At 44.1% G+C, this 22,332-nt stretch overlaps 1 protein-coding gene across 2 annotated transcripts in view; it reads right to left on the reverse strand.

Moving 5' to 3' along the window:
- Positions 1–958: 958 nt before the first annotated feature.
- n4bp3 (NEDD4 binding protein 3) overlaps positions 959–22,332 on the reverse strand; it is a 170,826-nt gene continuing 149,452 nt past the window's right edge. For both annotated transcript variants that reach the window (XM_085995458.1, XM_085995457.1), the window contains exons 2-4: positions 17,774–18,229; positions 10,170–10,988; positions 959–8,819 (exon numbers count right to left, since the gene is read on the reverse strand). In XM_085995458.1, the coding sequence (XP_085851584.1) occupies positions 8,184–8,819; positions 10,170–10,988; positions 17,774–18,190 (1,872 nt within the window). In that variant the 5' untranslated portion in view covers positions 18,191–18,229 and the 3' untranslated portion in view covers positions 959–8,183. The remainder of the gene's footprint in view (positions 8,820–10,169; positions 10,989–17,773; positions 18,230–22,332) is intronic.

Below are 22,332 nucleotides of genomic sequence, written 5' to 3' on the forward strand. Positions count from 1 at the left end.
CAGGAGATCTCTAGCCTATTTTTTTATGGAAAAAAAAGACCACATATCCGTGGTTATGCTTTTGATGCTTTAAAATAGCAGATTGCTTGATCGAGAAACTTAAGCCAAAACCTGACTTGGAAATTGGGAAAAGCCATAAAAAGGCATTTGAGATTTTATTTATAGGGCCACCGAATACAAAAGCACGGAGATAGTGATAATCTGTGCTAGACAATGGTTGGACCCAAGTTGGAAAACAGTGTTCAGTTTTGGGCATTCCATTATACTGTAGAAAGTATTTTGGAATCATGGAAAAAATGTAACACAGATTTATTAGGTGTTACTAATGGTGAGATGGTTACAATAAGATCTGAAAATCTAGCGTTATATTCAGTTGTTACATGATTAGGATCTCAACTACCACTGGTGAGCAGCCAGGGGCCAGATTTCCTAATGTAACGGAGTTTTTGAAGAAGGGTCCAACCCGAAACGTCAACTCAAATTTCTCTCCACGGATGTTGCCTGACCTGCTGAGTTTTTCCAGCATTTTCTGTTGTTATTTCGGATTTCCAACATCTGCAGTATTTTGCTATCTTCCTAATGTAACAAGTGTATGGGATTTCTCGATTGTCGAGAGAGGATTCATCATTTACAGCCTTTGGTGAAACAACAAAGATAGTTCATTAGCACTTTAACTGCCTTTCATCTTGAATGGCTTTTGTAAACTTGTGTTACTCCCAAAGATGCTTCAGAAATGATAAATTCATGGGGAGAATTTAATGTATAGGAGCGAGGACATTGAAAATGACTTGGTTTGTGTTAGTTTCCCGTTGCAGGATTCTAATCCAGGCTGCTTTTCAAACATCCTTCCAAATATAACTTCACTACCTTGCGTACAAAACAGATTATGGAGCTCGCCCAAGTGCATTAACATACATCCACATCATGAACACATATCAACCACCCCAAAAAGAGTCCATTTTAATGTAAGTCATCAATTTTTATTTGAAAACTTTATTAGATCCATTAGGTTAATGGAGGTCTATTCATAAAAGACCAGTAAACAGTAAGTTTAATACATCTGGTCTCAGCCACTAAACAAACAGTGTTAAAGTACTGGCTTATCATTGTCCAGACATCTAATTCTATTTTCCACCAACGTCGATTAAAAAGGAGGAATGTGAAACTGAACAGAGATTGCTACCGACACTCAGCAACAGCAGAACTGGTAGTCACCTATTTGGGGGTTGGGGGGGGGGGGGGATAAGAAGGGCAGTGTGGGAAAAGTAGATGAGACAGTGGTAATGGTGGTGCTGTATGGATCTTTGTCACTAGATGGTGCTAGAGTGCTTTGTCATAAAATTACCAATCCAATGAGATCACATGACAGACAAGGGTCCAGGACTCATCTTTGGGTGGTATAGTCCAGTGGTTCTCAAACAAAGGTCCACAGACCCCCGGAGGTCCAGGGAGACTTTCCAGGGGGTCTGCGAAATAATGAGTAGCGAGCAGGGCCGGCCTTACCCGGGGGGGGGGGGGGGGGCGGGGGGGATGTGGTGCTCGCCATGGTTAAGAGTAAGGGAATGAGCAACAGTCAGAGGTGGGCTTGGTGCGAGCTGGAAGGCAGAAGCAGAGTGCGGCCGCCACATGTGCAGTGCAGAGTGGGCTGGCTGTCTCACCTAGGAGGGGAGCGTGCAGGGAGGAGCACTGAGAGCAGCATGAAGATTCCCACGTAGACTCGCAGTTACCAAGGCCGGTGGTGGGTGCCAAAAGGTTGATCGATGATAGTGAGAGTAAATGACTTTAAATAGAAAAATATTTGTAATGACCTTACACTGCCATTGCTGAAGCCATGAACAGTGCTGAATCCAGTAGCAAGGAACAAACTAAGAATAGAAATCCTGAGCAGAGTTACAAAGAATTCAGATTTACAGAGCTCAGTGGTGGACACCCACAATGTGTTGTATGTTTACAAATTTTATCCAACTAAACAATGAAACCTGCAAAACTAAAGCGACACCTCACAAAGCATCTGGAATATAAAGATAAACCAAAAGAATTCTTTGAACAAAAAAAGTTGTCAGAAAACGCAAATGACAAAATTAACATCAGTTCCAGAATAGGCCCTGAACAGCGTTCCGAAATGCTAAAAGCTAGAAAGCCCTTACTATCAGAGAGGAGCTGATTCTTCCAGCTGCTGTAGAAATGTGCAAAGCAATGGTGAGTGAAGACGCAGCACAAAAGTTGAAGGCCATACCACTATCTAATGACCCAGTTAGAAGAATCGAGGAACTTTTAAGAGATATAAAATGCCAATTGACAAAAGGCTTCGTGAATGTGAGCAGTTTGCAATTCAGCTCGATGAGACAACTGATGTTGGTAGTATAGCGCAATTATTATTTTCGATTCGCTGTGTTTGGCTGGGGTAGAGGATTTTCTTTTTTGTCAGGTGTTCCCAGACAAACAACGGGCGAGGAAAATATTAAAGTTACTGGATAATTTAATGGAATCAGAATCGCTTAAATGGGAGAACTGTGTTGCTTTCTGCACAGACGGTGCTGCCGCTATGACAGGCAATAGGAGTGGTGCTGTTGCAAGAATAAGAGCTGTAAACTCACAGGTAATCGTGACACATTGTATATTGCTTCAAAAAGAATGGAACCCGAATTACATGCTGTGTTAAATGCAGCTGTGAATTTTGTGAAGTCCAGACCTGTGAATTCCCATCTGTTTTCAAAGGTGTATTCAGAAATGGGTGCAGGACATGAAAAATTGTTTCACACTGAAGTACATTCTCGTGGCAGAGTCCTAGAAAGAGTTTTGAGTTTCATAAAGAGCTGCTAGCTTTTCTCTTTGTGCACAATCCTGCATTAGCTGAAAACTTCTCTGACCAATTATGGATAATAAAACTAGCTGACATTTTTAACCTGTTAAATACACTGAATCTATCAATACAAGGGGCAATACAACCATACTCGAAGTGAGTGACAAGATTGCAACATTTAGGAAGAAAATCGAGATTTGGAAAACTAGACTGAGCAATGGAGTTTCAGATATGTTCCCACTACTGAGAGTTTCTAAATGCAAACAAGGACTGTTGAGTATGTGAAAGAAAGGGTCATTGCTCATCTTGCAACATTGGCAGGAGGATTTCAGTGTTTATTTTGAAAATAAACACAAGTATGATTGTGTTCAGGATCCATTTTCAATGTTTGCTACGTCATCTTGTTGCCCAAGACTAAGTGGAAAAACAGAAGAGGAGCTGATGGAACTGTCCTGAGACTGCTTGCTGAAAATTAAGTTTCAGGAACACACACCCTTCCAGTTTTGGCCACCTGTTGCTGCGGAGTACCCAGAATTGGTAAAAGAAGCAATGAAAGTGTTGCTACCTTTCCCAACAACATATATTTGTGAAAGATCATTTTCTGCTATGGCAGCAATGAAGACCAAGTACAGGTCCCGTCTGGAAGTGGAGAATGTCATTATCATACATCACACCAAGGATAGACAGACTCTGCAGTGATAAGCAGGCACACCTATCTCACTGATATCTGTGTAAATACCTGTTTTCTTCAAAGCATTATTAAAACACTTTACATGCAGCACTTTTGTATTACAAGTATTATCATTTAGATGGTCGGGGGGGTGGTCATTGATTACTAATCCATTTGAAAAGGTGTCCTTCAACCAAGAGTTTGAGAACCACTGGTAGTCAATATTGTTTTTTGAACCCACGCACAGAGCACTCGTACATCATGCAGTAGGATAGCCAATCCAGGGGCAGAGGAAGGGGAACAAAGAGGTGAGGTAAAGAGAGGTTAGATCAGAACCACACAGCTTCCCCATACGCTACAAAAAACAGCTCTGAGCTGGTGCTGCCCAGTTCCTTTGTGGAAGGGGTCCAGAGAATCAGGTTCAAAACTGCGATCTACTTTCACAAGCGAGGGCTGTGCTTGAAATTCTGGACTCTGATGAATAGGTTAGCACAGGTTACTGGCAGGAAAAAACAAATGTACATGCATCCAGAGGCTCTGTGTAGCTTATAAACCCTGTTATAATTGCTAACAACATCCGGTTTTATTGAGGACCAAATCCACACACCATTACTAAACTCCATTATCTAAAAGGGGCTCATCAACAGATTAGAGACAAGAGGCTTTGATGGTTTCAATCAGCAGGACATTATTGAGGGATTCCAACAAAGTAGAGACATTCCTTTCTCTTTCTAAGAGGGGAACATCTTCATTGGCAAATTTGTCCCAACAAAAACCTTCTCATTCTCTCCTTTAAGTCAGAAGAATATGGGTTCAAGACCAAGTCCAGTACTTGATCATATAATCTCGATTGACGGTACTGATGAACTGCTGCATTGGCAGAGGTGCAGTTTCAGATGGGACTATAAGGCCCTGTTTGCCTGTTCAGGTGAATGTAAAAGATCATATAGCATTACTAAAGAGGAGCAGGGGAAGTCTCCTGGTGTCCTGGCCAATATTAGATCAGAAGCAAGCTAGTTTGCCGTCTTAGAGATTCCCCTCTAACCCGGAACCAGTACGCTATAGCTGTCAGTGTGTACGCCCTAACCGTGAAAGCTACAGACGAGGCCAAAGAGGAATTCTACTCCAGCCTTGAACAATCCCTGTTGCGGGTTCCAACGGGTGACGAGCTGATTCTCCTTGGCGATTTTAATGCCAGAGTTGGAAAGGACACAAACCTCTGGAGAGGTGTGATTGGCAGGGAAGGAGCAGGAAAAAACAACTCCAACAGAAACCTTCTCCTGACGAAATGCTTAGAACATCTGGTTCTTTAATGTCCTTTAGGGAAGGAGATCTGCCGTCCTTACCCGGTCTGGCCTATACGTGACTCCAGACCACAGCAATATGGTTGACTCTTAACTGCCTCTGCGGTTCAAGGCGGCGGCTCACCACCACCTTCTCAAGGGCACATCCCATGAACAAATTTTTAAAAACACCAGTATGAATCTCGTCATTCCGATCGACAGATTTAGCATCAAACTTTGAACGCAGTTTTGTTTTTGTTGTTGTGGATCAGCACCAAGTATTGAGACTCATTTCAGTGAGGACCCTTGCAGCCAGACGGAGTAGATTTTTATACCCTCATTATGGGATGGTCCTGCAACCCAGATCCCAGTACCAAAAATGTAATGCATCAAATGACCTGAAGCCACCCAGTCTCCTGTACTCCAGTATTTGGAAGACATTTGGTTATTTAGAACATAATACACAAAGATACTGTCCTTCCTAGTGCTAATTATTGAAAGGGGGGGGCGGGGAAGATGGAATTGAAACAAGGTAGTGACACACAAATCACATGATATGCTTGTCAGTATAAACATTATTTGTAGGAAAGCAAGCCTTGTGAAAATGCAGCACGTCAAATCATAATTTTATTCTAAAATCAATCTCATCAAAATCACACAAGGAAGTCTTTTTTGGAGGGGACAAGGTTCTCTGTGCACTACAATACAGCATCCCTGTGTCCACACTCTATAAAGAGGTGAACATCACCGGCAAGAACTCAGTTTAGAAGTTTCTTTTGGAAATTATTCAACACTCAAGTGAATGGGAGATTTGCTGATTTTGCAAGTTACCTAAATTCAGTTCAAGTCCCCTAAATTTAACAGGAAGGAATAAAATCAGCTTTCAGTATGGCTTGGGATTTAGAAAGAAGACAATACTACAAAAAGCCACAACAGAATGGAGGTGGCAGAGAGGGATGTGGACCGTGAAAGCAAAGATTGGGGAAAGCCACAAGATGTACTGGCAAAAGAGGGAAATTACTTTGTTGGTTAGCTGATATAATGGATAGTAACAGATGAGTGGAATTTTCCAGCACAGGGTGTGACCTTGTAAAGAGCATCGAGACCAGAGAAGGAGGAAGAAGTCAGTTTATGCTGACATGCAGTAACCTCACAAGCCCCCGCACTGAGCATGGAGCTGGAGCACAACTGATTAATCTACAGTGGCAAACCTTTGTTCAGCTAGCAAGGAGTTTCTGATTTGCCTATGTGGGCAGGCCCAGATCTTACAAAAAGAACATCTTGGATTCCAGGAAACAGAACATTTATTCTGCTGCAGGTCACTGAAGTCAAACTACCTGGAAATTTTAGTTTGTTAGCACGAAACTTCCATTCGCTGGTCTTTAGATTTTACTGTTACGGTTAGTGTCAGGTGTCAGCTTGGCTCAGTTAGGACCACTCAGAAGGTTGTGGATTCAAGTCCCACTCCAGGTCCTGAACACACAATCTACGATGGCATTTTGGTGTATTGTTAGAAGTGCTGTCCTTTGGATGAGATGTTAAAACAAGGCCACGTTTGCCTATTCATATGGATATTAAAGATTAAAGATCCATTGCAATGTTCTCCAGGTGTTTTGGTCAACATTCCTCCCTCAATCAACATCACCATAAACAGACTAACTGGGTATTCACCTCAGATTTATGGGACCTTGCTGTGAGCAAGTGGCTACTCACAACAATTTCGAAGTAAATTATTCTATGTGAGGTGCTTTGGGATGCCCTGAGACACACTATGAGGTGCGATATAAATGTAAGCTGTTTCTCACTGCAGTTCAAAATTTTCAAATCTTGTAGTAACAGTGAAAACAGTTTTATGAATTTAACCGACCTGCCTGCATCCCATCAACAGCCCAGCTTAGAGCAAGGCTTCACACCCAATGAGAACGCCCTCTCCATAGCGCTAGATATTGGGAAGTGATACAGGCAAAAGCTGGACATCTATCTGCCGTGGGGTTTTATTTAGGTGTCCTGAGTTCTTTGAAAATGAAACAGGAATCTGGCCATGATGTGCTTTAACAAAAAAAATCATGCGTCAATGTTCCCTGTAATATTTTGGGGGGCCGTGTGGCCCCTTTAACGGACTGTATGGCCCATTCAAAAGTCCGCGTATGCGTGTTTTTTTCAATTTAAAAGCCGCTCACTGGCTGCGCAGGAATTCTGGAGTGCTGCGCGGCCACATGTCCACGCAGCTTAAAGGGAACATTGCACTGCACTAGTTTTGCAGTGAACGGCCATCACGTGTGGATATTTATACATTTAATTCCAGTGAGTACTAGCAAACAAGGGCAGAGATTGCCACTGGTATCAGCATGATGTGTTTTATGAGTCCTTCTGGAGTTTTCCCTCTGGTAAGGGCCCAACTCAGCGGGACTGTCTCAGAGGGGGACCAGACAAAGGCAAGGCGTTTCCCCATAAGGCTGTTGAGAAAAGAGAATCAAAGCATGTCAGTCTACTCATGATCTACAGCCTGCTTACAGAACAGAATTAGAGCCCTGAGCAGGTTAAGTTTCTATTCTGTCAAAATGTAATGAGGGAGGAAGGCGTGAAGGGAGAGAATTAGTTACAAAATAAATGAAATGGGTTTTTATGGCTTGCAACTGAAAAAATGATACAGCTCCTTCAAAACAAAACTGGAATAAAATACAACCAATGGGATTCCACCTCAGGGGAAAAAAGGGGGGGAAATCTTATTAATTTAAACACTGACAAGATCTTGTATACTTTTCACTGGCCTACATGAGTAGTTAAAAAAAATTGTTACAATAACAAAAATATCAGCATTACTATTTACCAAATATACTAATCATATTGCAGCTTTTAATCTGCAGAAAGAAATTCTGAATTAATTTCTGACTCCAAAATTACTGATTCAGAGAGGGCTTTGAGAAACTGTACTAATTTATCATTGTCTGCAGTGGTGGTAACATATATAATTTTATATATATATATAAAAATAATGCCCTTAGATCATTTCACATTCTGAAATGTTCTGGGTTTAAACATAAAATTGGCTTGTCTAAGCCATGTTTGCAATCACTGAGTGTACACAAGTTGTGTGTAGCATCTTCTAACCCTGGGAAAAATCCAGTCATCTCTCTGGACATCAAAAGGAGCCAAGAGTTCCAGGTTCTCTTTCGCTCTTTCCTCCCTCCCCACCCCGCCTCTTCCATTCTAGAAAATTTTGAAACTTCCCAATATTACATCTCCTGTATTTGTATGTCCAAGTCAGCAGTATCTCCCAGATGCTACATCCTGGTATGCCATCACTCGGTGTAAAATTTAATTGGTCACCATGAGAAATCCAACACTATACAGAGAATTTTTTTTTTTTAAATGAATGTCCTGATCTACAAACACTGAATGATATAATTTTACCGCTTGGTAGTTGTCAGATTTCAGAGGATTCAATTCTTTCTATCCATGGTAGGTTCTGTTTGACATCAGTGTCTGTTAGTTCCACTTTGGCTGCAATCTCCTGAACTTCTTGCTCAAGGGCCTGGTTTCTTTGGTACATCTCCAAGTAGCTGGACTGCAGTCGTTTCTGATACTGAATAACTTTTTCCTTTTCATCCTGCCAGGTACTCCTCTCAATTTCAAAACTGGCGGCCTGGGCTTCACACTGCCTTCGTTCCAATAACAGTTCTGCTTTGAGCCTCTCAACCTGAAGGACAAGACTTTGGGCACTGTCCTCTTGAAGGCCTCTGGACTTCAGATCGTCAGTCTCCCCGCTCAAGAAACCCTTCATTTCTTCAGGAGCTCCATCTCTCCTCAGAGAGGCTTCTTGGAGCAAAATGACTTCCTCCTGTTGCTGCAGGGCATTTGTGCTCTTAGCCAGTTGGATGGATTGTGCCTGCAGAGAGTTCTTTAATAGCAACACCTGTTCCTCTTTGGTACAAAGCTCCACTCGGACCTCCCTGAGCAGGGTTTTGAGGCTGAACAGTTCACTCAATTTCTCTGCCACCTCTGCTTGAGAGTCTCGCAGCTGCTGTTTCAACATGGCGATCTCACCAGCCTTTTGACAGACCTACAATGAGACAAATATCAAGTAAACTGGTTATCCTGGCCACCTGGAACAGAGAACTACTCATCTTAAACTAGGAGTACCAAGAGTAGGACATGTACAAAGTGTATGTTTTCCCTTCTTTAAACCAAGCACAAGAGAGATCTGGAATTCACCTCAAATTATGGCGGGTACAACTGAATAACCAGAAACCCCAGGACTGTTGTCAGGCAGCCCTATCTGCACATTTCAGGTAGAGTACATTGGTTTTCTTCCTGCCCCAAGTTGAATCCTTTACCCATAACATTTTAGTAAGCACCACACTTACTCAACCATGAGAAAAATCTGGTCATTGCCGGTGGTGGGTGCCTGAGGGGGAGAAAAAACAAGCTAATATGGCAAAACAGACATTGAAATTGTACACAAATCCAGAGGAACTGACCATCTGTTTTCCTGATAATTTATGAAATTGGGCTGTCAGAATGTTTCATGAAATAAGAGGAAGAAGAATTAATTAGAGCAAACTCCTCCAACAGCTTGTACTCACTGATGTGGCACTGAGCCTTACAGAGCAGAAAGTTCCCAAGTTTGATCCCAGCAGTAGGGGCACTACAAAATTGATGTCAGCACCCTTGGGCTAGAGGAAGAAACAACAAATCAGCCAGGGGTCAAACTCCGGATTGAAATGCAGTGAGGCTTCTGAAAAATGTGACATGCACAGTCCAGGCTCAGATGTGTTGGATGATCACTTGGGTGAAGTGGACGAGGGCCTCAGAAGACGAGGGCCTCAGAAGACGAGGGCCTCAGAAGACATACCCTGCATGAGTCACTGCTTTCAGGACAGCAGGGTAGAAAGGAAGAGGAAATTGAGGAGGGAAAAAAAAACAAGCATGGTGATCAATGTCTCCTACCCCTACTGAACAGTGATGTGTAACCCCAACCACCTGGTTTGGTACTTTCCAGTTTGAGAAAGAAATTTAAAACAAATAAAAAGTGAATCATAGAATAGTACAGCAGAGAAGGAGGCCATTCGGCCCATCGAGTCTGCACCGGCTCTTTCAAAGAGCAATCCAGTTAGTCCCCCTCACTCCCCGGCTCTTTCCCCATATCCCGGTAGATAGTGAATCGGCTTCTAATTAAAAGTGAAGCTCTTTACGCTAAAGGATTAAAGTTAACCCTATATGTAGACATAGTTTCCTCCACTCGCTAATGGAAAAGTAGATTGGATTATAAAAGTGTCTCCCACTTTAAACAGAAACCAAAATCAATAAAAAAGGAAGATATTACTCACTATTTTGGGTTTCCCCACGGTTTACTTTTAAAAAAAAAATGCTAACTAGCAAATGGCAAGATAATATCTGTAACTAATCTTACCTCCCATTTGGTCTCCTCTAGCCTTGGGGTTAAGTCATCTTGTTCCTGCCTGTAAGATGTACATCGGCCTTTGAGCTGCTCACATTCCTGCAGTAACTTATCAAAATCCTCCTGCAGCCGCCTCTTCTCCTGCTGGACCTTGAAGACCTGCAGCTGCAGAGTCCTCTGGGAGCGCTGGGCTTGTTGGGTCACCTGCCGCAGCTTGGTGGCATAGATACGCTTGAGCTCTTCCATCTCCTTCTCCCACAGCCTTTGTTTATCCTCAAACACCTGAGCAATGGCATCCTCACTTTCATCCAAGTTCCTCCTCACATGTTTCAGCTCCACTTCCTTCTCGTGAAGCTGGTCCTCCAGTTCTCGAACAACATCCTCCGTGGAGTGTGAAAGCTCACAAGAGGGGGACATGTTGCCCTGGGGGTTCAATCGGTTGAGGACTGCCATACTCTTACAGGAAAAATGCCCAGTGTCAGAGTTGGCCACCTCCTTGGATCCCCCATTAATGTAATTTGACCCAATGTGGTTGATTTGGCCCATGGATGCACTTATCTGCCCTACGTGATGCTTCAGGCCTGTTCCACATGGAGGGAGACTAGTCATAGAGTTCCGCCCCGAGTCAGACATGTCTTCCTCTTGACTGACAGTCCTGAAATAATCCTGCTTTTCATCTCCATTCCTCAATGGTGAATGGTCCATCTTGCTGAAGACATTGAGGCTGGCTGTGCTGTCAGACAGCTCCTTGGTCTGTTGTGGATACAGATTCTGCATTGAACTGAAGTTCTTTGGTACCACAGGCTTAAATGCAGAGGGTCGGAACCGAGTCTGTAAAAGGAAGACAAGGTGGGGGTGAGTGGGGTCAAGAGCAATTAAATGTACATTGAAAGATACATTTTACTACTTTGTAATTCATTGGATCTGTGTAAAATGGGCTAGGGAAACAAAATATTCTGTTCTTGTGCTCATCATAGTCAGCCATAAGGAATTATTTATTTCTGACTTTTTGCAGCGTCAACATCAAAAACTGTCAGGTGTATGGTAAAACTCCCTGTACACTGCCTTGGAAAATCAACCTCATGGTGACATTCCCAATCCAGGTCAGTGTGGCCAATATCTATCAATTTAGTGCCCAATTATGGGCATAATCTCCAAGTACAGAGATCAAGTCAGATTCATTTAACCTAGGACTCATACAACATGTGAGTGAGACTTCCATCAACTCTGTCTGTACTGGGGTCGAATGCAGGACTGAATGGTTAATGTGCTCCTCCCACTGTGCCATCAAACCCATCTTCTGCACCTTTACTTGTCTTACCAAAGAAGAATTTTAAAATAGATACATTCATTAAAAAAATACAATTATTACCTGAAGGAAATTTATCTGAATGTTGAACATGGAAAGAGAAATATTAATACAAAATGATAAAAGGAAATGACTAAATAAAGCTGAAGCATTGACTGGTCCCAATCCTACCTCCACACCATGTTTTGAGGTCTGCACACATTTTTGTTTGTAGGAAAATTCCAGTAAAACACTAATCGACAAGCACTTCAATTAAATGTCATGCAATTATAGTAACCAGCTTTACGCACAAGATTCTTCTCACCATCAAGCCATCCATCTTCAGAAAAATGCTGCCAACTGTACGAATATGACACTTCCAATTCTCACATCTGCCATCCTCATGGCCCAATTGAGATTGCCAGACTAATGCTGCACTTTACCTTACAGCATTACTACCAACAGCAGCACCTTGAGGTAACAAGAGGGTGGTGACACTTCCCTGCATCTCAAGAAGCCACAGAGTTGGCATAGTAATGTAAATGGCCCAGTTTCTTCTGGCTGTGAATGCTCAGGTAGTCTCACTTAATTTTTCATAGCAGTGGAATGGCTTACATGGGCATTCCCCAGTCATTGTGACTTTTGAACTGTGCATGTAACTGGTGTTAGTTTCATGGGCTAGTAGCCAAGGGAATTACAAGACCACCTCATGTAGAATCAGTTCTGTTAATATAAATGCAACATTACGGCATATCCTCAAGTTTCATTAAAATAATGGTGACAACTTTCTGGCCAGGAGATGATAAATGGTGCTGTCTTAATAGTGTATTGTGTTTGTGACCCTGTAAACTGTCTGTCTTTCTGCAATACGGTCCTATTTAGCTACTATAATTTGCATTCTTATTACACGTAATTACTTTTGTCTCAGTGTAAATGAGCTCCTCCATCTCAGCCGAACCCCACTGGAGATAGAGGGGGGAAAATTCAGTTGCTTTGTGCCTCCCATTAGCGCCCCGAGGAGGCACTAATGGGGGCGCAATGCAACTAGCGTCCGGGCGCGGCGTCGCCAATACCTCCTGCGAATTTCAGGAGGTTAGCAGTTGCGGTAGCGCCCTGCAGCACTGTGCCTCCGGCGATTATGTCATCGCCGTGTGCAGCGCCCCGCTCACCAACTTGGCTTGCGCCCCCTGACCTACCACCGGGCGCCATGTCCGCCAGGGTCAGGGGGGTGTTTTTGCAGCTGGGGCGGCGATAATTAAAGGGCAGGTGCAGGAAACCATTTTTTTTGGGCCGCCTGCCAGCACCTGCCCCCTCTGGCCTTCTGCTGTGGGGTGCCGGCCGCGATCGGTCAGCCCGGCACTCCTCGAGTGCCAGGCTCTTTTGCTGGTACTCTGCTCCCTGGTGGGCCAGCAGGGCCCTGGTGCGTGCTGTGCTAAGCCCTTCCCCTTTAACCAGGGGAGGGAGGCCTGCAGTACCGCGGCGCCATGTACCAGCGCGCTTGGCGATGCTGCACGTAGCGCCACGATATTCCATGGAAGCGCTACCATTCAATTTCGGGCGCGGGGGCTCTAACTTTTTCGGGACGCTAAAAGTAGCAAAGTTGTCACCCCAAAGGGAGCACGAGCCAATTTCCCCCCCAGAGGGTTTAAGATAGTAATTTTTACATAAGAGAAAAGCAAGTAAAAGTTAATTAAACTTTCAAGTTCTTACTAAACACTACCGTGTCTGATTTTTAAATTACGTTCCTTATTTCTGCATTAGTCTAACATTTTGTGGTCCTGATAAAATTTGGAAATCTCACTCCTTCAGGTGCTAGAATGCACATGCGCGTTGCACAGTTCGGGCAGAGTTGGTAAAACATTGACAAAATCACAGCATCCCATCAAATTCCAAAACCAAATCTCCTCGTACCTGGTCCCACAACACATGCACCAGTATTTTCAGTTATTCTTGATGGATTGAACCAGCTCAAAGTAAACAGATATTTTCCAGTGCGCCACAAGTTAAAGGCATTTGACCATAAAGTGCCCCTGTTGGCAGCAGTGCTGTGAACGAATCAGAGTTGTAAGAAGTCACACAACACCAGGTTATAGTCCAACAGCTTTATTTGAAATCACAAGCTTTCGGAGCGCTGCTCCTTCGTCAGGTGAACCTGGTGTTGTGTGACTTCTTACATTTGTCCACCCCAGTCCAACACCGGCATCTCCACATCAAATCAGAGTTGGATTGATCAGGCAATCATTTTTAGGCCATAAAATGTGGGAATTGGAACTATCACACTAGTGCCGTAGCAGGCACCCTTCAGCTTGGATGGCATGATGTACCATGAAGAATCTGCTTCAAGTATTTTAGGATGGGACTTTCTGCCCCCCTCCCCAAACAATTCTGTGGAATAAAGGAGTTCAAGGCCATATCTCTCTAACTGGAGCTGCAGTTACAAGGCCTGTGTTCGTGGCACTGGCTCCCACACATGGGTCTTGCATGGTCAGGAACCGTGGTTGTCACGCAATATAAAAGCAGCTCAAGAGAAAAAAAAATCTCTATTGTCCTTCCCTATGTGGGACAGAAAGACTATGGTCACAATATCTACAGGGAAGGAGCCAAAAATCCTGGGAACGCAGAGGTCCTGCTGAATTTAACAGCAGGTTCCCACCCGGCATCTGGCCAGATTGACAGGTTGGCCGGCGGGAAAGCTAGTGGTAGAAGGTCACAGCCGGGACCACTGGGGACTGTCCAGCAATCTGGAGGGAGGGTGGAAATCAGGAGAGATCGCAGGTTTGGAGAGGGGTTGGGGGGTTGTCAGCAGATCATGGCAATACATTTGCTCGAGGGGCCCGGGGTGGGGGGAGCACTCCTACGGCTTCTGGCCACAAGCAATGTTATAAAAAAAACACATTTATTTGCTTAATCCAGTTACACCAGCCTCCCTTTAGCTGCCAGGTTTCCGGAACCCTGGGAAACCTATGCAGGAGGCGTTAATTTCAAATTGCTGACAAAATATCAGGAATGGAGCCTTATTCAAATATTATAATTATGGACCCGCCTCTCCAGAGCAGGTTATTCTGATGGCCCTAACCCACCGCAGTTTAAACAGAAACCGGCGCGTGTGCCGGGTTTAGCAAATTTGACAATTTAACCCTCCCAACACTCATGGGGGGGGGGGCGGTTAAATTTCCCCCTATATCTCCACCTACTGAATCTTTACAGCCATTACTTGTAACCTAGAATTATTTCATTGCTGCCTACTGAAAGATAGGCCAGTGCGCACCAGGATGTACCTGCAGGAAAAATAAATTTGCTGAGCAACTTGAATGAAATAGCTTGTGCTACAAGAGGGAATGAAGGAAACAAACGAGGGCAGGAGGAAGATTTGATTACTCCCCCTAGGATGACTTCAACTTCAAGTCAAAGAGGGCAACTTAGGGTATCTTTTGGGATGGAAGGGGGCAGAGGGAGGAACACAATCAGCCAGAGTTCTTGCTCTTCATCACCGTGCAGTAGCCCCTGCTGGAAAGTGCACGTGTGGATATTGGCTGAGCCTAGAATTAGTTTGGTTGTAATGTACACCACTGTTGACTATTCCACTGGCACACACCGTCTTGGCTTAAAGGTGAAAAATAGTCACTTGGACAAGATATCAGAGGGCTGCTTGAGGCCAAGGAACATACCTCAGCAAGAGTCAAGTGATGCAAGGAGAGAAAAGAAGAAAATTGGCGAGGGGGAAGAAAATAATCCTGACACATCTTTGGGGGTGGGGGGTAAATCACACGTGGCTCTCTTCCAGAAAAAGCCACACCATCCAATCACAATATTCAGGAGATTGGGCGGGTGAGGCAGTAGCAGGCTCATTCAAATTAAAGAGAAAAAGGGGTGGTGAACAAATATGTACATCTAGTATACTCATCTCAATAAGGGATGCAATAGCAAGAGGGTTGGTGACAACCTTAAAATACCAATACCCCAAACATAGACTCTTCCACACTTCTTCACAGCAGTCTTCTGTCCATTTTTCCCCCAGTTCCCATAAAATATGGGATGCACAGTGATAAACACTTGGCCATCTTTAGCCCTATTGAGATAGTCTTTTAAATGATCCTACATAACATCCTAAACAATCCATTTGAATATTTAGGTTCTTTTAAATGAAACTACTGATCCTCACATTCAAGCTAAGTACCTTCAAAAGCATACAAAAAAGGGGAGAAAAAGACCTGCTGGTTCACGGACACGGTCACATTCCAGCACGGTGTTAACTTCTGCACATCATCTCCCTTACCCATACTCCAATCCCTGATGACAATTAAACAAAATCTAGGAGACCATGATGACTGGGAGATACATCTCCCAATGACCCACCTACCTTCTATCTGTAGCTATGTTAATCACTCTCAGGAACATGCCCAGCTCCCTTTTCAATGCTTGCAGCAAATTCAAAATTACTGCTCATACTTACTGCAGAGGTAAATTACTATGAAAAGTACCTTCAAGCATCTTAGCTATTTTTGTGTTTTTGTATGCTATACTTGTGCCTCGTCCTCTTTTAAAAGGCCTCAATCGTATCCCTTCAAAATCTACATTTTCTAAAAAGCAGCCACTCTCAGCTGGTAACTAAGGGTCCTTAAGCTAGGTATCAATTGGTGCCACTTTTCTGAACCTTTTCTATATTCCTCCATACGAGGGGATCTAAAATGGACACATGTAGCTTGTTAAGCTCTTGGCCTAGCAGCAAAGAAAAGCAATGAGCAAGAACAACCTCTCCAAAATATCATTCAGGAAAATTGGCAAGGAAAACAAAGGAAAACAAACAAATGGCAAAATACTGCGGATGCTGGAAATCTGAAATATAAACAGAAAATGCTGGAAATACTCAACAGGCCAGACAACATCTGTGGAGAGAGAATTAAAGTTAGTGTTTCAGTTCTGTTGCAAGGTCACAGACCTGAAACATTGGGCTAGATTTTCCTGGAGCCGTCAGGTGGGGTTTCAGGCGTGTGGGGGGGGGGGAACCCCGAATTTGGGGGTCCTGATACCATCCCGCCCAAAACCCCGCCCCACGCAACTTTCAGGGGCGGCGGGTACCCGCCCCACACTGGGACCCGCCGAAACCAGGCGGGAAGAGATTAGTGCCAATTAACTGCCTGTTAACAGGTAGTTAACAGGCAGTTTTTAGCCTAATCCCTATTTTGAGGTTCGGGAAAATCTACCCCATTAACTCTATTTCTCTCTCCACAGATACGGCCTGGCTTGCTGAGGGGAAAAAGAGAGCTCTGCCTGAAGGCCTTGCCTGCTGCCTGATTGTTATAAAGTTATATTATTAAGTTACAGGAAACTTTGGTTTATCCGGACGTTAACTGTCCGGAATGCTCAATCCACCGGCAAAATTCAGGAGTCGGTTCAGTAAGTTTTTTTTCTTTTCGTTGCAGAGCCTGACTAGTGGAAAAAAAAGCAAGGTCTAACTAAAGCTGTTGCTTAGCTACAGAGACGCTTGCAAGCTACGGCCAACTGTTTAGAAGCTGCAACAGGGTTTGTTGCTAGATACGGAGCTCAAAAGCTTCCGTATGTTTTAACATTAGTGCTGGTTTGTCCGGCAGTTTTGATGGGACGGCAACAGCTTGGTCCCGTCGGTGCCGGATATCACAAAGTTTCCTGTATATTATTCTCACACGTGGACCCAAAACAGCATATGTGGCCCAACGTTCCCGCTAAGCTACACAGCTGCGCAGATGCCTGGAGGTCCCGTGCAGGCCGCTTACCGGATTTTGAATGGGAGATTTTGCACATGCGTGAAATTTTGAATGGCCGCGCAGCCCGTTAAAAGGGACCGCACACCCAAAAGAAATTAGGGGGAACATTGATGTGGTCTAAAAAAAAATTGTACAACTGAAATGGAGTCAGAAGGGCTGCATTTTCCAATTTTCCTATAACACTCTGGAATGGGATACGCTATAGGCCCCAAGGTCAAAGCAGCAGGGACTGGTTAGATCAGACAACCAAATTCTGAATTGTGATGCAACTTGCAATTAAGAAGTTGACCACATATACATACGAAACATTTGGGAGCAGTGGGAGAGGGAGAAAAGAGAAATGTGGATTTAGATTCTTCTGCAATTCTTTGGTAGGCACCATATTTAAAAACAGAAATCAGAAGAAACAGAATATAGCAAGAGAGAAAAGTTAAAAATTCAGAAAGAAATGAAAATAAAACATGTAGGAAAAGTAAAAGAAAAAGTTGATAAAACTGTAACAGCGATAATAAAGACCAGGTTTTCTACTACATCCAACTGATCATGGTCAAAGGTCAAGAGATTCAGTCCTAGGTTTAAAGTACCTTTTCAAATTTCCCTCCAACAGGAAGTGAATTCTTTGTCAAATCAATCTCCTTCCCATCTTTATAACACGTTTTCCCATAAATATCATTTTGTCCATCTTTTCGGCAGCGTTCCATGGAAGAACTCCCAGATGCAATCCTTTTCTCTGCCTTTGATCCCTTTTTAGTGCTGTTCAGGTAGTTCAATAGCTCTCTTTGGGTCAATCCCTTTTTAAACAGCCCATCTGGCTGCCTGATGTTGTAAGCATTCCCATTTCGGTTACTCTTCAGGCCGTCACCTGGAAGATCTTGCTTTTCAGCCATCAGACTACCGACGCTTCCCATGTTGCACTTGCTGTTGACTGGGGAACAAGGGTACAGGTCGTTGCGGTGGCTGCTGTGATCACTGGTTGCAGACAAGGCTTGGACTGCAGCCATGGACCCTCAGGACTCCAAGGAAAAGGCTCGATGGCAACACTAGAAGGAAACAAAAAACAAGCAATTTAGAGCTCCATTCACTATGGAGACAATGCAGACTAGGCTGTACTCCTGCCTCCACTATCAGAGTACAGTGCATGTCATCTATATTACACAGTAAGCAAAGGATGTGCTCTTACCTCTGAAAGGGGAAACAAAATGTGCAAACACTCCTACTACACACAGTAAATGCAGTGAACATCCTTCATGAGTGTAAATACTTTGTACACGACTGCCATTGCCAAAACTACCCTTCTAATGACAAATAATTTAAATATTCATTCTCTGGATGTGCACACTGCTGGCAAGGCTGGCATTTATTGCCCATCCCGAGCTGCCCTCGAGAAGGGGGTGAGCCACCAAATTTAAACCCACAATACTCCAGTTGTTGAACTATTCCAGTCTCTGGTTCAATTTAACCTTCAAAATGTACTGAATCAGATATGAATGGCTCATATCCCAGTACTCCTCCTGTGCTAGCCGGGGGGGGGGGGGGGGGGGGGGGGGGGGGGCAGCGGGAAGAGTTTGCAGCATTTTAAGTGAGGGTCTGTTCAATCCCTTATTCTATTAGAAAAACTGCTAAGCAAAAGTTTTTTTAATCCAGTTCTTCAGACCTGCTGTCAGTAATTCCTCCTATGGCCTGGTGGGTAAAGGCACCATCTGTATATAGAGTACAAAAAAATAGGATGGACTCAGCCATCTAGTGTGTGTGTGTGGCGGGGGTGGAGAAAGAGATAGGAGAGAGAGAGAGAGAAAGAAAAAGAAGAGAAAAGAGAGAAAAAAGGAGAAAGAGAAAGAGAGAAAGAGAGAGAAAAAAGGAGAGAGAAAACAGTCAGCTAGGGCTCTTGCTTTCAGCATCATAGTGTCTCCTGCTGATAAAAGCACTTGTATAGACACTGGGTGAGGACAGGAGGGGGCCTGGCTGTGATGCCCTCTGTAGTCAAATAGTCTGACGACATGCAAGATGGGCACCTGAGTAAGGTACCATCTGGCTAGCAACAACCAGAAAAGGAGTCAGCGCCACCCCAACATGATGGGGGCAAAAGGGGAATAAACTGGCAGAAAAACAGGGCTGTCTACGCTTTTTAGGAAACATTTTTAAATGCTCATTTAAATGTTTCACTGAAAAGCTGGAACCAAGTCTAGCTCCATGCAATATAACACTGCTGCTTTCTGCTCGTAACTTACTGTTTATGAAACACTTGCATTGTGACCCCTGCATTAGAAAGCACACAAATGATAAAACCCAAGATTCAACTCCACACCAGGTGCTGAAGGGGTTTAAGAGTACATGAAACTAAGTCCTGCTGCTCGACTAAGCATTGCATCAGATTTAAGTGACTGCAAGACAAGATGGTCGTGGTCTTACTGTAACCTGCTATGTGCCAGCAGATGCAACAGTGTTAAGTGATGGCTTGTTCTGCTGTACTCAAAAGAAGTGATAGAACTAACATTTACCTTACCTCACTTCTACTGTGAAATAGGACTTTTTTGTTGTAAGTTTTTTGGACCAAAGTCTGTTTTTGTTGTGATCTGTGTTGTGGAATGAGCCATTTTTGTAAATTCCAAGGGCTCTTAATTTGGGGATTATAGGAGATAGATGCCGAGCAAACTCCTACTTTGTTCAAACAATGGCCTTTAGCAGATTTAGTGGAGGACTGGAATGTGCAGTTAGTAACAGATTCCATTTTTCCCCAATCTTTCCTATGGTGCACAATTTCTCTGATCAGCAAATGCCACTGGGGGGCTGACTGAGGGGGCAGGGCCACACACAGTTGGATGTTCTCTCTTCAACTAGATGTAATGTGTACATAAATCCTAATCCTTGATCACCTGAATACACTTTTATGGGGGGGGGGGGGGGGGGGGGGGAGAACAAAATTACCAATTAGCATGTCAGACCATGACATGGTCTTCATCCCAGCGATAGCAAATTAAAAAGTTCAGGTGTATCACAGAGCAAAGTGGAAAAATTTCAAGTAGAAATTGCTACTTTGGATCAGTTAAAGTGAGCCAAACGTCACTGGGGCTTATACCAAGCAGTTACAATAGAGTGCTCCAAAACTACACATGGCATCGGCTCAGAACCTTTGTTTAATAACATACATTAGATGCGCTTTGAGAAAGATCAAAAGGACAAAATATCAACTCGAAAAAAAGTGCCTTTCAACAGCTAGTCAGAAAGGCAATTCAGAAATCATCCCCAAATCCCACAATTCCAAGGACTCGAAGGAGTCAAATCTGTCTCCATCAGGCTTAGGGCCACTTTTCCTCCTTTTCAGAATGGAGTCACATGACACCAACACAATTAGAATGGTTAGAATGTGGAACTCACTACCATATGGCATGATTGAAGTGAATAGCATAGATGTATTTAAGGAGAAGCTAGATAAGTACATGAGGGAGAAAGGAATAGAAGGATATGTTGATAGGGTTAGATGAAGTAAGGTGGGAGGAGGCTCACATGGAGCTTAAACACCAGCTTAGACCTGTTGGGCCAAGTGGCCGGTTTCTGTGCTGTAAGTTCTATGTAACCTGACAGAAGACAGTTAAAGATTTCCTTCATAAATCTGATCCTAGAAACCCCTTGGCATAGGTGCTCAGATTACATAGAAATACAGGGAAGTCATACCAAAGAAACAGACCATTCGGCACAACCCAGTCCACTCGTGTTAACCATCCACGTGAGCAAATGGTTCGAACGGCATTTACCCACCCTGTCTTCATATCCCTTCATCCAACTATTCAATCTAATCTTGAATTTTGGCATAGTTTGTGCCAAGTCACTAATCCCGAGAGCAAATTCAACAGTCTCAACTTTCTCAGCTACTGGAAACAGTCTGCTTCTATTTATCCTGCCCCATCTTTTCTTAATTTTAAATAATTCTACAATATCCCCCCCATAATCTGTATTCTAACAAGAAAAAGACTACATTTTTAGTCTAAAAGACTAAAGGGGGGGAAAAATTGGCTCACGACCCCTTTGGGGCGCTAACTTTGCCTACTTTTTGCGCCCCGAAAAAGTTAGCGCCACTGCGCTCGAAATTGAATGGTAGCGCCCCAAGCAGGAGGCGGGTCGCTACTGGAAGCGCTCCCCCTCCCTCTTGGGCCGCTCCCATTGAATATCGTGGCACTACACGCAGCAGCGCCACACACGCCAGCACGTAGCGCCGTGGTACTGCCGACCTCTCTCCCCTGATTAAAGAGGAGGGGTCTAGCGCAGCACGCACTGGGGCCCCACTGGACCACTGGGGAGCGGGGTGCCGGCAAGAGATCGGCACTCAAGAGGAGTGCCAGGCTGACCGATCGCAGCTGGCACCCCGCTGAAGGAGGAGAGAAGAGGCAGGTGCTGGCAGGCGGCCCAAAAATAAAATGGCCACCCGGCCCCTGCCATTTAATTTACGGCCCGGCTGCAAAAACGCCACCCTGACCCTGTTGGACATAGCGTCCGGTGGTAGGCCAGGGGGCGCGAGCTAAGTTTGCGGCCAGGGCGCTGCGCTCGGTGATGACATCATCACCGGAGGCGCAGCGCTGTGGGGCGCTACTAGCTACCGCTAACCTCCCTTGGGGCGCTAATGGGTGGCGCAAAGCAACTGAATTCCCCCCCCCCTCCCCCCAAGTCTTTTGTGTTGTATTTCCTCATACCAGGCTGCAACCTAATGAATCTGTGTTGTATCCTCTTTAAACCTCAATCCTTCCTATAGCCCAAAACTGCACACAGTATGCCAACAGAGGTCTTATATAGGCTCATCGTTACCTCTTGGCTTTTATATTCTATACCTAGTGATTAAAAATGCGCTAATGGAATTCGTTTTTAGTAACCTCTTCAACCCGAGGACCAGTCCCGTAAACCTGCATATCCAAATCCCTCTGCTCGTCAAAGCACCGAGCCTTCTTCCATTCAGTGTATAATTTCTGCTGGTTTTTAAAAAAAACCAAAATGCATCACCACACACACAATGACACTGAATTCCATTTGCCACGTTTTAGCCCATTGTCCAATCAATATTCCTTTTCAGCTTCCTATGGTCTTCTAAAGAATCAACTGTACTATTTTGGTATCATCTGCAAATTTTCACACCACTCCCTATGCGAGTTGGGGA

Source organism: Somniosus microcephalus, chromosome 8, assembly GCF_052327205.1.
Source record: "Somniosus microcephalus isolate GS21.2 chromosome 8, FLI_Smic_1.0, whole genome shotgun sequence".
Taxonomy (NCBI): Eukaryota; Metazoa; Chordata; class Chondrichthyes; order Squaliformes; family Somniosidae; genus Somniosus; species Somniosus microcephalus.